At 49.9% G+C, this 16055-nt stretch overlaps 1 protein-coding gene across 2 annotated transcripts; it reads left to right on the forward strand.

The window, feature by feature from the left end:
* The first annotated feature begins 436 nt into the window (after nucleotides 1-436).
* Cspg5 (chondroitin sulfate proteoglycan 5) lies at nucleotides 437-14433 on the forward strand. 2 transcript variants are annotated; one of them, XM_035443998.1, is made up of 4 exons: nucleotides 437-1721; nucleotides 5258-5446; nucleotides 7396-7552; nucleotides 13974-14433. In XM_035443998.1, exons 1-4 carry the CDS (start codon nucleotides 946-948, stop codon nucleotides 14133-14135), a joined length of 1284 nt encoding a protein of 427 aa, XP_035299889.1. In that variant the 5' UTR covers nucleotides 437-945; the 3' UTR covers nucleotides 14136-14433. The 2 variants fall into 2 exon arrangements, with proteins under 2 accessions (XP_035299889.1, XP_035299888.1); XM_035443997.1 differs by having other exon boundaries at nucleotides 438-1721; nucleotides 7396-7471.
* Nucleotides 14434-16055: the final 1622 nt, after the last annotated feature.

The following is a 16055-nucleotide window of genomic DNA, read 5'->3' on the forward strand; positions in this document are numbered from 1 at the left end:
CCCGCGGGGGCCGTGCCGGGTAGGTACCCGCCGCGACCGCGGCCCCAGTCGGCCCTCGCGCCCCACCCCGTGCCAGGGTCTCGCAGGCTTCAGGTCCAGGTGGAGTCCCCAAGCCGTGACAAGGGGGCGGGGCACCGCTGGCCTGCAGCCGGGGACCTGGGCGGGAAAGGGGCGCGGGAGGAGCAGAGGACCTGGAGGGGGCACACAGGCCAGCGGGGAGCAGCCGGCAGCCTGGGAGGGAGGAGACGGCAGGGTGGGCTAGGGTGGGGGTGGGGTCTGTGCGGGGCGGGGCCTGGGAGAGGTTTGTGGGCGGGGTTTGTGGGCGGGGCGGGGTCCCGAAGATGAGGCGAGGATGAGCCAGAGTTGCTGGACTACCCTGACCTTGCCTCTCAGACCGCGGGCGTTGTCCGGGGCGGGAAACCCTGGGCAAGGTGTGTTTCCCGGGTTTGGGAGGTAGGCTCAGGGGCGGGCCTTATTAGTGGGGCGTGGCCTGGGGAACCGGAGGCGTGTCCCCGGGTGGACGCTGGTCTATACAGCATCTCTCCCAGGGAGGGCCCTCTCACCCCCACGCGCGACCTTAACCCCCTGCCCCTCGCCCTCCCTCCCACAGCTCGCGAAGCAGGCAGCGCGATCGAGGCTGAAGAGCTGGTGAGGAGCGGCCTGGCATGGGAGCCGCGTGCCAATGACACGCGGGAGGAGGCCGGCCTGCCGGCCGCTGGGGAAGATGAGACCTCGTGGAGAGCGCCCGGCCGCGAGCTGGCTGCCGTGGGCCCTGGGGTCGGGCCAGAGGAGGCACTAGAGGCATCGGCTGCAGTGACCGGCACTGCCTGGCTGGAGGCAGATAGCCCTGGCCTGGGTGGTGTGACTGCAGAGACTGGCAGTGGCGACGCCCAGACCCTCCCAGCTACGCTCCAGGCTCCTGATGAGGCCCATGGGTCGTCTACAATGCCCCCTGCCATCCCTGAGGCTACTGAAGCCAGTGGACCTCCCTCGCCCACTACTCATGATAAGCCTAGCCCCGGCTCTGAACTCCCTGAGAGCCCCTTGGAGGTTTGGCTGAACCTGGGAGGTAGCACACCTGACCCTCAAGGGCCAGAACCCACTTACCCCCTTCAAGGCACTCTAGAGACCCAGCCAGCCTCAGATATAATTGACATGGACTACTTTGAAGGATTGGATAGTGAGGGTCATGGTACAGACATGGGTAGCTTCCCAGGCTCACCAGGAACCTCAGAGAATCACCCTGATACTGAAGGAGAGACCCCTTCCTGGAGCCTGCTTGACTTGTACGATGACTTCACCCCCTTTGATGAGTCGGATTTCTACCCCACCACATCCTTCTACGATGATTTGGAAGAGGAGGAAGAGGAAGAGGAGGATGATAAGGGTGCAGTGGGAGGTGGAGACCTGGAAGACGAAAATGACCTTCTCCTGCCCTCTCAAAAGCCTGGTGTGGGGCCAGGGACAGGACAACCCACCAGTCGGTGGCATGCTGTCCCTCCACAGCATACTCTGGGGATGGTCCCTGGCAGCAGCATCTCTCTCAGGCCACGCCCAGGAGATCCAGGCAGGGACCTGGCCTCAGGCGAAAATGGCACAGAGTGTCGAGTTGGCTTTGTCAGGCACAATGGCTCCTGCCGGTCAGTGTGTGACCTCTTCCCAAGTTACTGTCACAATGGCGGCCAGTGCTACCTGGTGGAGAACATAGGGGCTTTTTGCAGGTAAGGGAGTCACAGGTGCTCAGGGGCTGGTAAAATGGTGCCTGAGCAATGTAGGTGGGTCAGACTCAGCAAAGGGGGGGATTTGAGAGATACAACTGCCCAGAGGAGGTGCTTTCACAACCCAGACATGTTGGGTACATGGATACACATCTCATCTGTAATCTCCACACTGGGGAGGCTGGGGCAGGACACTTGTGAATGCGAAGCCAACATGGGCTACATGACCTCCCCCCCCAAAAAAAGACTTTTGTGATTAAAAACCAACCACTGAACTTATAAAAGGCAAAGTGGGGGTTTCTCCAAAGGCGTTGGAAAGCAGCCTTCCTAGTAAAGGAAGCAGGCCTGCAGCCCTGCTGAGAAGTTAAGATGGCTACAGTGTTCCTGCTAAGCTGTATGTATTTGGCCAGAGAGTTTCTCTGAAGCGGGCATGGGCTTGCAAAGTCAAAGTAAAACCCCAGGACAGACCCTAGAGAGCCACACACATAGGTGAAGTCAAGCTGAAGCTTCTCATGAAATCTTGCCATCTGTCAATGTCCTTGATTTTGAGTAGTGATTGGTGATTGCCTTTTAGGGGATAGTTAAGTCCACAATATTTTCAAAGAAAAGAGTTTAGGTATCCCGGAGGACATCGTCTAAAGCCATCATCCCACATCTCATCAGGAATTTCTCAGTCACCTCACCTCTGGGAATGCCTTCACATAACTGATGGAAAACACAGCTCCCTGTGGAAGGACTGAAATCAGGGGTGGCCTGGGCCATTTTGTTTGTTTTTGTTTTTTGAGACAGGATTTCTCTGGGTGATTTTTTTTCTTTTCTTTTTGTTTTGTTTTTGTTTTGTTTTTTGAGGCAGAGTTTCTCTGTGTAGCTTGGGAGGCTGTCCTGGTACTTGCTCTGGAGACCAGGCTGGTCTGGAACTCATAGAGATCCGCCTGCCTCTGCCTCCTGAGTGCTGGGACTAAAGGCGTGCGACACCAACGCCCACTCTCTGGGCGATTCTTTGCACAGTGGAGAACAGTCTTGCTCTTACTAGACCTCCAAGGAGCATTTATGTTCTCCACTTATCTCTTTTCTTGTATTTATTATTTATTTATTTATTTTGAGACAGGGTCTCACTTTGTAGATCAGACTGGCTTTGAACTCATAGAGTTCCACCTGCCTCTGCCTTCTAGAGCTGGGCTTTAGGTGTACACCACCATGCTCAGCCCTTTTTTGTTTTTTTTTTGTTTTTGTTTTTGCTTGTTTGGTTGGTTGGTTTTGGGGAGTTGTTTTGTTTTTGTTTTTTGTTGTTGTTTTTTGAGACAGGGTTTCTCTGTGTAGCCCTAGCTGTCCTGGAACTAACTCTTGTAGACCAAGCTGACCTGGAACTCACAGAAATCTACCTGTCTCTGCCTCCCAAGTACTGGGATTAAAGATGTGCATCACCACTGCCCAGCTGCCCTTAGACCAGGCTGGCCTTGAACTCCCTGTGTAGCCAAGGATAGCCTTGAATTCCTGAACCCCTGCTTCTACTTCCCAAGTCCTAGGATCAAGTGCCTGAGCCACACCCAGCCCTGGCTCTCTTTTAAGTATCTCAGTGTTTCTTTTTGTTCCTTTATTCTTTGTTTGTTTGTTTTTGTTTTTTGTTTTCGAGACAGGGTTTCTCTGTGTAGCTTTGGAGCCTATCCTGGCACTTGCTCTGGAGACCAGGCTGGCCTTGAACTCACAGAGATCCGTCTGCTTTTGCCTCCCGAGTGCTGGAATTAAAGGCATGCGCTACCAATGCCCTGCCTGTTCCTTTATTCTTAAGCGCTTAAATTTTGACCCTAGCACTTTGGCATTGAAGCTTGAATTCCAGTTCTGTCTGATGTCATTTCCTAGATGGTCATGGCACTAGGATCATCCATATAGGGTGTAACTACATATTCTAGTAAGAGTTGTCCAGCCTTTCCCAATAGTAATTTCTCTGATCAAAAAATTATGGTGATGGAGAAACAAAGTAACTAATGACTGTAATCCCAGCACTTTTAAGGGGGAGGCAAAAGAAACAGAAGTGCAAAGCTAGCCTCAGCTACATAGCAAGTTTGAAGCCACACTGACTCAAAAAAGAAAGAAAAAAATATTGTGGGTTATTAGAAAGAACTTGCCAGTTAAAGACCATCAGAAGTGTAAGAGACCCTGTGAGTTTGTTCTATCTTTAGTCTGGAGAACTATAGTGATGACTTCAGGCTGGGTACAGCAGAGTCTCTGCAAAATCATCTTTCATCCTACTGGAGGCCTGCCATTTTTACCTTCAAAGTGAGCTTGCCACCATGGTGTGAAGTCTGGAGCTCTGGGCTGCCCTCGGAGGACTGTGGAAGTGCCTAGAACTCCTGATTCTCTGGGGAATTCTCTGAGAAAGATTGCCCTCCTCCATAGTCGGCACGGCTGTTCTCCCTCCCCAACAGGAGGACGTCTCCACATGGCCTACACCAATTCCCCCTTGCTTAGCTTCTGTCCCAAGACCACACTCAGACCTCCCTTCCCAGGCTCCTGCTTCAGCTTTGCACACCCAGGCCTGGTGGCTGCTTGCAAACTGTTTTACATTCCACTCACAGGAGACTGCTGAGTCTTTCGTTGCAGACTGCAGCATGCCTTTGTCTCCGTTACCCTGACCCACTGCAAGGAGAGGATCTGAGCTATGGAGAACTTTTCTAGAACACTGGGTGAGAGGGCCCCCACATAGAAGGGTCTGCATTCCCTGGCAACCTTAAACAGATCATCTGTACCTCCCATTGCCAGGAGATTTAGGTGGAAAACAAAAATCTCTTACTAGGCACACCTCCCCACCTGGTTCTGGGTGTGAGGTAGCCACTTTGCTGGTGCATAATCTCACCTCTGTGCCTCTTTTCTAGCCTGTCATTCACTGGAGGTTCATGTCCTCCCTTCTTTGCCTGCCTCTGTATCTTTCCTCTTTGAAGCAGCCTGGTTCCCATGGAAACAGCAATGTCATTGGAAGAGTTGGAGCCTGGGAATGTCCCCAAGGGCAGGAGAAAGTCACTCAACAAAAGGACGAAAACCCACCCCGAGGGATTGATTCTCACTATGTTGGCAGGATAGTTCTCACAGTCCTAAGAAGCTTTAGGGGCAGAACCTTTGGGGCTCAAGGGTAGGTAGGAAAAGAGAACCTACCCATCTCTGTGTCAGTGTCACGTGAACTGGATGGGTAGAGGCTGAGCAGGTCCCGGCATTTCTCCCTGAGTCACATCATCGCCTTTCACCCAGAGCCATGGCAGGCAGAATCCTGGGAATCCCTGCAAGGCAGAAGTCCAGGATTCTCCTCCCTCCCCTGTCACTTAACATTCATGTAACTTAAGATTTTCCTTCAGTTTCTCTGTTTTGCTCACCTGGCCCGTTTCACAGAACAGCTTAAAGTTGGAGTGAAGACAATGATGAGATCTGCTCGGATTGGGGAGGCTGCCATCCTAGTCAGTCCTCAGAGCAGGCTGTTGAGCTGAGCTCTTGCTGTGGCTAAGACTGCCTGCCCCATCACCTGAGTCCCTCTGTGTCCTCCCTCGTAGGTGTAACACTCAGGACTACATCTGGCACAAGGGGATGCGCTGTGAGTCCATCATCACTGACTTCCAGGTGATGTGTGTGGCCGTTGGCTCAGCTGCTCTTGTGCTGCTCCTACTGTTCATGATGACTGTGTTCTTTGCCAAGAAGCTCTATCTGCTCAAGACTGAGAATACCAAGCTGCGCAGGACCAAGTAAGTGTGTACCCTGCAGCCTTTGTCAGCTGGAGGCAGCTGAGGCTGTGCCCAGGAGGGCCTCTGCACCAGTTCCCTAGCCCTTTGGCTCCTGCTAGAAGTTCACCCAAGTTTATCTATTCATATGTAAAATGTGCCAGGAGAAGCCCTGGGCCAGCCACACCCCAGCATCCAAAACCCAGGAAAGGGTGCTAAAGAGAGGGCTTCCAGCCCACACCATGTCCCTAACTAAATAAATTACTACACTCACCCTGCCCTCCCTGCCTCCAGCTGCTTCCCTGGTCTTTGACACCCAGTGGCCAGCAAAAGAATTTTGCTCGCTAGTCAGTATAGTCAGTATGGAGTAACTTCAGCCCCTTCAAACCTGCTATCATTTAATATCAGCTCCTCCTCCTCAGTGGATGCTGAGGAGAGAGATGTTATTGCCACACTGCATTGCCTTTTAAAAGCTCACCGTCTAGGCTTGGGAGTTAGCTCAGTTGGTAGGATGCTTGCCTCCAGCCCTCAAAGCTACTCAAAGTTAGTGCTTGATCTCTTGCACCCTGTGACAATATATCCCAGTGCTCAGGAAAGATGGAAGCATCAGGAAGCCACAGTCAAAAATGAATAAAAAACAAGAGAAAGGTTCACCCCTTGGGAGCATGCCCCATAGCCTCTTCCGCATTGTTCATTTTCATCTTTTGAGAGTGTGCACTATTGCAATAGTCCCTTTGGTCATTGTCCACTTTCACCCTTTAGGAGTGCTCCATTTTACTCTTAATCAGTTGTACCGATTTTGCATACAATATGCAGGCTTGTGCACACACACACACACACACACACACACACACACACACAAATGCTGCTCGACCCAGTCCCAGCATAATAGAATTTATCAGTGACAAGGGGTCAAGTTAACTCTTGTGTTGTTTAAGGACCACACAGGAATACAGGATCTCATTTTGGCTCTCGAGCTGTGCCTGCTGTGCCTCTGAGAGTTGACCCACATTTACCATTAAGTCCACACCTTGAACACTCAAATGTGACCTTATGCACTAGGAAAAGATCTCTCTGATCACTAAGCAAAGTAAAAAACCTTTGAAAGTGTCACAGGAGACGGCTAGCCTGGCTTCCTTGGGACCCTGGACAGCTTGTGTAGCACTGGCCTCACTTCTCTTTATCTCCCCGTGTTGATCCCACTGGCCTGAGTCTCCCTCCAGAGAATGTGACTGAAGGACTTTCCCTGGGTTCTGGGGAAAAGACAAAACACCATCTGTTGCTCCTGTGCTGGGTAAAGACTTGCAGTGTGCAGACAGCGGCCGTCCCGTGACCTTGCAGCTAACCGCCATGGGGCTGAAGGGCCCCTCCTCCTTTGTCCCTGTGCATTGAGGCAGGGACATAGATCTGTGCGCATGATCACCCCAGAGGGACGCATGCCAGGCCCTTGGCTCCTCATTCCATGGCTACACCAAAGCAATGGGTGTGCAGGGAGCGGAGACGTAGGGCTACTTCAGTCAGGGCAGCTGCTGGTGGGGGTTGCCTGAGAATGCCATGTGCACTCAGCCCTGCAGGCGCTACTGACAGTTATTGATTCTAAGATACATATTTCTTCCCACATATTAGCATCTCTGAAATTGGATTGTGTCTTACAATTGCTGGCATCGTGCAATCCCTGTTGGCCAGATGGTTGTCTTGATGCAGTTGTAATTGCCTGGCATGCACAAACACGGTCATAGTTGTTCATATCATTGGCAGTTCTTTAAAGTCCCAGTGTGCTGCTTCAAGTATAAAAATCCCAGGGGACAAGAAAGTAGTGGATTGGCTTACATGGCTGAAGTTTGTTCCCAATGGCAGTCAAGTCCGGGTGCGTCTTGCTGTATTGATGGTGAATACAGTATTTAACAGTAAAGCTGCTAGCACAGTTTGCCTCAATCACTTGACATTTTCCCTTCTTTCTTCCATCCTTCTAGCAAATTCCGGACCCCATCTGAACTCCACAACGATAACTTCTCCCTCTCCACCATTGCTGAGGGCTCTCATCCAAATGTAAGGAAACTTTGCGACACTCCCTGTGTCTCCTCCCCCCATGCCCGTGCCTTGGCTCACTATGATAACATTGTCTGTCAGGTAACTTGCCTTCTTCACATCTCCCCTTTTGCATGCCTCTGCCCTGGCCCCACCTCAGAGTAGCAAGTCTCCGGCAGCTTTGAAGTCAGTTTAGAGCAACCCAGTGGGGCAAGGAAGGTGGGACGAGCATTCCTGGGCATCACTCTTCTGACAGGCTGAGTTACAGGTACTGGAATCTTCTAGAATGGCTTAGGATTTGAAGCTTCATCTGCACTTTAGAAGTTGATCATTGTCTTTTATCTTGCATTGCTGGGGAATTTCCTGGTGGTCCCTGAAGCCAACAGTGACCACCCCTCAGGATAGGTAGAGAAGCCTGCTGTTCCTGGGTGCTTTCTGAGGCCCATAACAGCTAGCTCATCAGAGCTGAGACGAGCACAGAAACTTTCGAATTATTTTTATTCTAGGGTAATTCTGATCCTTGTGTAGACAGGGGTGGGGGCTGTTTTGGGGGGGTTGTTTGTTTGTTTGTTTGTTTGTTTTTGAGACAGACCCTCACTATGTCACTGGCTAGCATTGAATTTGCTGTGGATTCTCCTACTTCCATCTCCCAATTCCTGGAATTGAAGCAGGAACCACTACCATGGCTGACTTTTTTTTTTTTTTTTTTTTTTTTTTTTTTTTGAGAGGCAGGGTTGAGGGAGCTAGATGTGAGACAGGGTCTCATGTAGCCCAGGCTATGTAGCCTACAATGGTTTTGAACTCCTGATTCTCCCACCTCGCTCCTAAATATGATTTCCGGTGTGTACACCATGCCTGGCTCGTAAATCTGTTCTTAGAAGGCTAAGTTCATACTGTCAGTTGAACTCACCATTCAGGTCACAATAGACTCTGTTCTGAAGACACTGGCTAACTGACCAGCCTGAGCAGTGTAAAACTGGATGCTATCAGAGAATTTTAAAAATAAAGTAGGAGCCATCCAAACCAAATTGTATCATATCTAGATCCAAGAATGTCGCACATAATGCAGGCCCCGTGATTCCAGGTGAGCACTCTGTCAGTGCACAGATCACTCTTACAGATGCAGGGCTGGCCAAGATGCTCTGACCGGGGCAATAGCTTTGAAGCAGAAGTTTGAAAAATGTTTTGATTAGACTTTAGAGAGTCAGGACTCCTTGCTCCTTAATAGTGTAGACCGTTCTGTTCAGGGATCCCGCCTGTAAATTAGCAGTGTTTCCTGTCTGAAGCTGACTGTGCTGACTCACAGTGTAATTCCAGCACTTGGGAAGCTGAGGCAGGAGGATTGTTATGAGTTCAATGAGCACTTGAGACCTTGTCTGGAAGAGAGAGAGAAAGAGAGTTTGAGGCCAACTTGGACTACATATCGAGATCCTGTCTCAGTAAATACATAAATAAACAAACAAAAGGACTGGGAAGATAGCTTCGTCCATGAGGTACATCCAGTCAGAGTTTCTAGATCACTAGAGAATGATGGTGTATGCAAGCTCTCTCAGCTCCTCTGTTGGACCTGCCATCTTATACGATGAGGCAGCAGATGTGACCAATATGGAGTTGCTCCAGCTTAACAGCGCAAATGCCCTCAGGAAGGTTTGCTGTTTCTGGCAGCTTTACCGTTACTGACTCTTTTCCCTTCTGAAAGAGACGGGAAGAAACAGTTCCTTGTAGAACTGCATGTCCGCATGAGCCTGCAGTTCTTGGCTGGGCTCTGTAGAGAGGTCATAGTTGAGAGACCCAGCTTTGAAAACAGCAGAGAGCAGGGTAGCTGCCTGGGACCTGCCTCAGGAAGGGCTGTGGGCTTGGCTGACACAGTAGTTGGCCAGCCCTCAGGGAAGCGGCAGGACCAGGCTGGGTAGTCTCCTGGCTCCTCTTGGGTCTCGAAGGTAATTTTCAGCTGAGGAGTTACACCAGAGATCAACCCGTGGTCCCTGCGTGCACATGCTCACCATGTATACGTGCGCGCGCGCGCGCACACACACACACACACACACACACACACACACACACACACACACACACACACGCCTTGTCCTGGGTGCACGTATGTCATCTCACTGCACAGGTCGAGAGTGTAATATGAGGGAATTAGTTCTCTCCTTCCACTATTTGAGTTCCAGGGTTCAAACTCAGTCCATCAGGCTTGGCAGCAATCACCATTGCCCACATGGCCATCTCACAAGCCCAGTTTTATAAATTTTAACCAAGGGGTTATTTTTTTGTAGAAGTAGAGTGAGTTGGCCATCTTCCTACCTGTGCCATAAACTCTGTCTGTCATACTTTAAAGAGATTTCAACATTTTAAGACCTCTGCTTCTCTGGGCAGTGTCAGTTCCCAGTGTTTTTGCCAGTGTCTGTTTCCTTCCTCCACTCCTGTGAGCTAAGGTGAGGCAATGTCACCTGTGGCACAGCTCAGCCTGTGTGGCTGAGCCGCCTCTAGAAGATGACTATCAGGGAAAGGGTTGGAGAATTTGTAGGAAGGTCCAGGTGCACAGTCTGAAGTCACCTGAAGCCACAGGCAGACTGCCCGTCCCTCAGCTGCCCGGTTGTTCTCACCAGTCTAATCAAAGGGGCGGCTGGGTCCTCTGAAGATCTGAAAGGGTTCCCGGGAATTCTGTCCATCTGTTTTCCCTCATGGTCCCTAGCACTTTTGTCTGCTGCTTAAATCTTCCCTGCTTCCCAGACTTGGCACTTGGCTGTGTGGTGATGCACAGCCTGCTGCCCTTTGCCGTAGAGGTTTACATCTGGACATGGGGGGATCCAGGGCTGAGCCCACATTACCCGTGGGTATGGGGTGCCCATATGGCTGGGGTGGAGCTCTGGGAATAGGGGGTTCACAGTGGTTCTTGGGATGCATGCCAAGTATCTGTCCTGTTCCCTCATGGCCAGGTACATCTGCCAAGTGAAAGGCAGATGGCCCATCTGCTGAGGATTCAGTGACCTTGGACTTAACAGGATCAGCTCTGGAAGAGGCAGTTGGGCTGAAGGAACCCCGCCTTGGCTTAGACGCCCCCTCCCCTGTTCTCTTCGCAGGAGGTTATAACTTGTTCAAGATCCCTGTTTGGGATCACATCCCTGCTTCATACTCTTAGGGTCTGCCCTCCCCACCCCGTGGGCTAGAAGGCAGTTTTCTCTGTAGCTCAGACTGGCTTTGAATTTGCCATCCTCCAGCCCCAACCCTCCAAGTAGCTGGGATCACAGGCCTGAGTCACCAGGCCTGGCTGGCAGTCCCTGAGCCCTTGAGGAGTGGCCTCTCCACCTTTGTGACATTAGGGCTCTATATAAGTCACCCATTACACTTTTCCCACTTGTGCCCCGAAGAGCGTGTGATGAGGGTGAGAGGGTCTCTACAGGAACCTGAAACCAGGTTCTTAGAAGAGAGGTGGCTCTAGGCCCAAGTGTGCTTGTCTTGGCTTTTCAGGCTGTCTTACCTTTCTGGAGATGGGGGAAGGGTCTCCTGCATTTTGGGCAAGCACTACCAAGAGTTGGTATATATCTGTTTATCTTCTGCCCCTATCTTGAACTTTGAAAGTGGCTAAAACAAAAATGAGCCACTATGTGGTGTCACTTAACTATAATTCAAATACTTGGAAAGGCTGAGATAGAAGGATCATAAAGTCAGTCTGGGCTACATAGTAAGACCTAGTAAGAATTGTTCTTAGGAAGCTGAGCACGGTGTGATTCTGGAATGTGAAAGGCAAAAATAAGAGTATTCGGAGTGCAAGTTCATCCTTAGTGACATTAAGTTCAAAACCAGTTTGGGCCACAAGAGACCCTGTCTCAAAACCAAACAGGACTGTCAAGATGTCTCAGCAAGTGAAGGTGCTTGCCACCAAGCCCGATGACCTGAGTTTGATCCCTGGAATCTATATGGTAGAAAGAGAGAACCAACTCCCACAAGTTGTCCTCTGACCTCCATGTGAGCACTGGGGCACCCCCATAATACCAATAACTAACTAGCACCCCCATAATATCAGTAATTAACTTTAAAGGTTTAAACAAGCAGGAGCTAGAGAGATGAGGCCTGGAGTTCTGAGCCCTGCACTCCCATAGCAAGCTTGGCTATCCATGCACATCAGCAATCCTAGCTCCAAGGTAGGCAGAGGCAGGAGGATGGCTGGGACTTGCTGGCTTCCAGTTTCGCTGAGAAAACAGGAGCTCCCTAACAGGAGCTGCACATGTGTACATACACTCACAGACACGTGCAGCACACAGGTGTGCATACACTCACAGACACCTGCAGCACACGTGTGCATACACTCACAGACACGTGCAGCACACGTGTGCATACACTCACAGACACCTGCAGCACACAGGTGTGAATACACTCACAGACACCTGCAGCACACAGGTGTGCATACACTCACAGACACGTGCAGCACATGTGTGCATACACTCACAGACACCTGCAGCACACGTGTGCATACACTCACAGACACGTGCAGCACACAGGTGTGCATACACTCACAGACACGTGCAGCACATGTGTACATACACTCACAGACACGTGCAGCACACAGGTGTGCATACACTCACAGACACCTTCAGCACACAGGTGTGAATACACTCACAGACACCTTCAGCACACAGGTGTGAATACACTCACAGACACCTTCAGCACACAGGTGTGAATACACTCACAGACACGTGCAGCACACAGGTGTGCATACACTCACAGACACCTGCAGCACACGTGTGCATACACTCACAGACACGTGCAGCACACATGTGCATACACTCACAGACACATACAGCACAAAGGTGTGCATACACTCAGACATGTGCAGCACACGTATGCATACACTCACAGACACCTGCAGCACAGGTGTGAATACACTCACAGACACCTGCAGCACAGGTGTGAATACACTCACAAGCATGCAGCACGCATGTGTGCATATACTCATACAAACACATGCAGATAACTATTTTTTGAAAGCTAATCTGGGGGTGATAGTAAATGCCTCTAATTCTAGCACTTGGGAGGCAGAGGAAAGGCAGGTGATCTCTGTGAGCTCTAGGCTAATCTGGTCTACACAGTGAGTTCTTGGACAGCCAGAGACTCAATGAGACCATATCTCAAAACAAAACCAAAAAATCCAGCGGAGGTGGGTAGCACACACTTTAATCCCAGAGAAACCCTGTCTCAAAAAACAAAAACAAACAAAAAACGAAGCAAATAAAAGGTATCTAGTGTGATAAGTATATTCTCCCCTTTAAAAAGTATACATGTGTGTGCAGGAGTGAGTTTATATGCACCACATGCTTGGGTGGTAGCCAAGGAGAGCAGAGATTGTGGGACCCTCTGGCACTGGAGTGACGTGGGTGCTGGGAACCAAACCTGGGTCCTCTGGAAGAAGCAGTAAGTGATCTTAACCACTGAGCCGCCTCTCCAGCCCCATCTCTACCCTTCTTGGTGACCATGAGCCTGTCTGTTTATTCATCAGAGTCTGGGCACTTACAGTGGCTACTGGGGCAAAGAGAAGCTGGGGCTCAGGAGTCCTCCCTGCAGTGGCTTCATGGGAAGGAATGGCAGGAGTTGCCATGGTAGCCCTCTGAGCGCTCAGAATGTGAAGTCGGAGGCCTGTGCAAACTGGCCTCCTTTCCGGCAAACCCTTAATGGGCAAATGCAGCCAAGGTCAGGTGCCTGTTCTGGGCACAGGTGGACCTCCAAGGTGCATTCTGAACCCTCAGCTTGAATTTAGGCCCACACAGTATGTGGGAGGCCCCGGAGTTAATGTCTCCAGCAGGTACAGTTCTGATGGCATGAGGCCCATGTATCTATAACTTTTAGCTCTAGTTTCAGGGAAACCTGAGGCCTCTGACTTCTGCAGACACCATACTCAGGTACACATACCCACAACAGATGCACACATACACATAACTAAAAATAATAAGAAGATACATATTTCCTGGGAAAATCTTTGAAAAAGAAATAGCCAGGTATGGCAGTGCACGCCTTTAATCCCAGCACTAGGGAGGTAGAAGCAGTCAGATCTTTGTGAGTTCAAGACCAGCCTGATCTACATAATGAGTTCTAGGCCAGCAATGGTTACATCATAAGAGCCTGTCAATAAATGAACAAACAGGCAAATAAATAAGTAATAAGTGGACCTGTTTCTTCCTCATCTCTCTTTGTGAGAAAAGATGAATGGCCTTAATCAAAATTATTCATAATCTGATTACATGTGTCTACCTGCCTGTTTGTTTTTGAGAGAAAAATCCCACACAGTACAGGCCAGTCTTGAACTTGCTATGTAGCCAAGGCTAGCACTGAATCCACATCCCTTGAGATGCGGTTACCTGTGAACCTCATAAAGATGACTTTCCTCCCTAGCCACTGCTCGTCAGCTCCTCAGGCTCTTCAGACTCCTTGCTCTCAGCCCGCTACAAAAGCCTGACATGATTGCTTTGGTCCTTCTGCCTGATGTCTGTCTTCCCAACAATCCCCCAACTCTCTCCTCTTCTAGGATGACCCCAGCGCTCCCCACAAAATCCAGGAAGCTCTCAAGTCCTGTCTGAAAGAGGAAGAGTCCTTTAACATCCAGAACTCCATGTCACCCAAACTTGAGGGTGGCAAAGGTGACCAAGCTGACTTGGAGGTGAACTGTCTCCAGAATAACCTAACCTGAAACAGAAAGAGAAGCGAGGAAAGGGGGGTGGGGGAGGGAAGGACCATTGTCTCCTCTTGTACAGTTGGCTTCTCTTAATCATTTGTTAAGCTTTTCTTTTTCTGATCTCATGGCATGCTCCGATGTGTTTTGTAGGAGGGGAAAACACTTAAAATAAGCAAAGAAACTGAGCAGGATTGCATATATCAGATCGTTTTGTGTGTGATGTCTGTGCATTGCTCCTGCAGCTGGGATTTCTAAACCTCTGCTGTTACTCAACTGACTTTTTTTTTTGTACTTTGACCCACCTTTTTTTGGAATACCACTTAAAAAACAAGGTTCTTGAAATAAAACTTTTTAAAAAGCTGTCCACTCTCTTAGTGTCATGGTGTCAGCTGCCTGCTCATGTTGTCAGTTCTGAGTTCCTCCCTGTCTCATGGAGGTTGTGTGCCTAAAATGTGTCTGAAAACATTTGAAATCAGACTGGAGAGAGTTGCAGAAGGCTAGCGTTCGGTTCCTATCAAGTACATACACACACCTGACTTTTAAAAAAAGGCTCACAGCCATCTGTGGCTCAGGTCCCTCAGGATTGGATGCCCTCTTCTGGCCTCTTCCAGCATCAGGCATGTATACGGTGCACACACATGCGTGCAAACACAATGCTTATACACATACAAGAAATACTCTTTTTTTTTTTTTTTCATTTGATCTTAAAATCTTGACAATGGCGCCACATCACCTCAGGCTGCCCTAGTAAGCAGGACAGACCACGCCTTGGACAGCAGTGCACTTTCTCACAGCTCTGGGGATAAAGGTGTCAACAGGATTGGTTTCTATTGAGTGAGTGTTCTCTGCATCCTCACTGGGCCGTCTTGGAGAGAGGGTAGTGCAGGATCATTCTCCAAGCCAAACAGCCACCATCTAAGGGAGTTTGGCTGTGTCCACTAGGAAAAGATCACCTCATCCGGGCTTGTTGACCGTTTACGCCCTGAACAGAGAGGCAGGGAGTGGTCACAGCTGCTTCCTACAGCCTGTTGTATCCAACTCTGCCCTAATTGCCCACAGCCTCAGGGAGGGGCTAGCGTGTATATGGGGGTGGGGACTAGAGGCAGGGGCTCCATCCACGCCAGTGTGGGAAAGTCACAGTTTTCGGGAGAAACACCTATACTCCGGTGAGTAACCCTTCACCTGTGTTCTGTAGGTTAGCCCAGTAAGCTCATTGGTTTTCCCAAAGTGAACTTTGGAGGAACTGTTCTTTGCTTTGTTTGGGGTTCTTAGGTGGAGGGATAGATACTGCTCACATGCCCTCCCCAACCAAGGAATTTTAGCAACGGAGGGAAATATCATTCATATCTTTTGGTTTTGTTTTCTGAGATTAGCTTTTAACTCCTGACCTTCCCCTCTCCTTCCTCCCAAGTGCTGGGATTATAAGAGTGTTTGACCACACCTGGCCCTTCCTGTTCTTGTAGACAGCTTCTACTGGAACAAGACGTACGTCTCTGAGCACAGCATTTAACCCTAACTAGCTCTTGAAAGGCTTTTTCTCCAACTACCATTACTTTAGAGGTTTCAGAGTCAATACATAATACTCTGTCACATCTATTGAAGACAAGGTACAGCCAGGTGTAGTGGCGCACATCTTTAATCCCAGCACTCGGGAGGCAGAAGCAGAGGCAGATCTCTGTAAGTTCGAGGCTAGCCTGGTCTACAGAGCGAGTGCCAGGATAGGCTCCAAAGCTACACAGAGAAACCCTGTCTCAAAAAACAAAAACAAATAAACCCCTGATATCAGTGGGAAAGTGCTTGCTGCACAAACATGAAGACCTGAGTTCAGATCCCCAGCACCCATGTAAAAACTAGGCATGGCAGTGCTTCTGTAACTCCAGTGCTGGGAGACTGAGAGTCCCAGAGGCAAACAGGGCAGCCAGGCTAGCAAAAAAC

The sequence above is a fragment of the Cricetulus griseus genome, chromosome 4 (assembly GCF_003668045.3).
Source record: "Cricetulus griseus strain 17A/GY chromosome 4, alternate assembly CriGri-PICRH-1.0, whole genome shotgun sequence".
NCBI lineage: Eukaryota > Metazoa > Chordata > Mammalia > Rodentia > Cricetidae > Cricetulus > Cricetulus griseus.

What these genes read in the sequence shown, in the direction of transcription:
- Cspg5 (XM_035443998.1), top strand. Translation starts at nt 946, where the DNA reads ATGCCCCCTGCCATCCCTGAGGCTACTGAAGCCAGTGGACCTCCCTCG. An exon ending in AACATAGGGGCTTTTTGCAG is followed by an intron (nt 1,722 to 5,257) that starts GTAAGGGAGTCA and finishes CCTCCCTCGTAG; the next exon opens with GTGTAACACTCAGGACTACA. An exon ending in ATGATAACATTGTCTGTCAG is followed by an intron (nt 7,553 to 13,973) that starts GTAACTTGCCTT and finishes CTCCTCTTCTAG; the next exon opens with GATGACCCCAGCGCTCCCCA.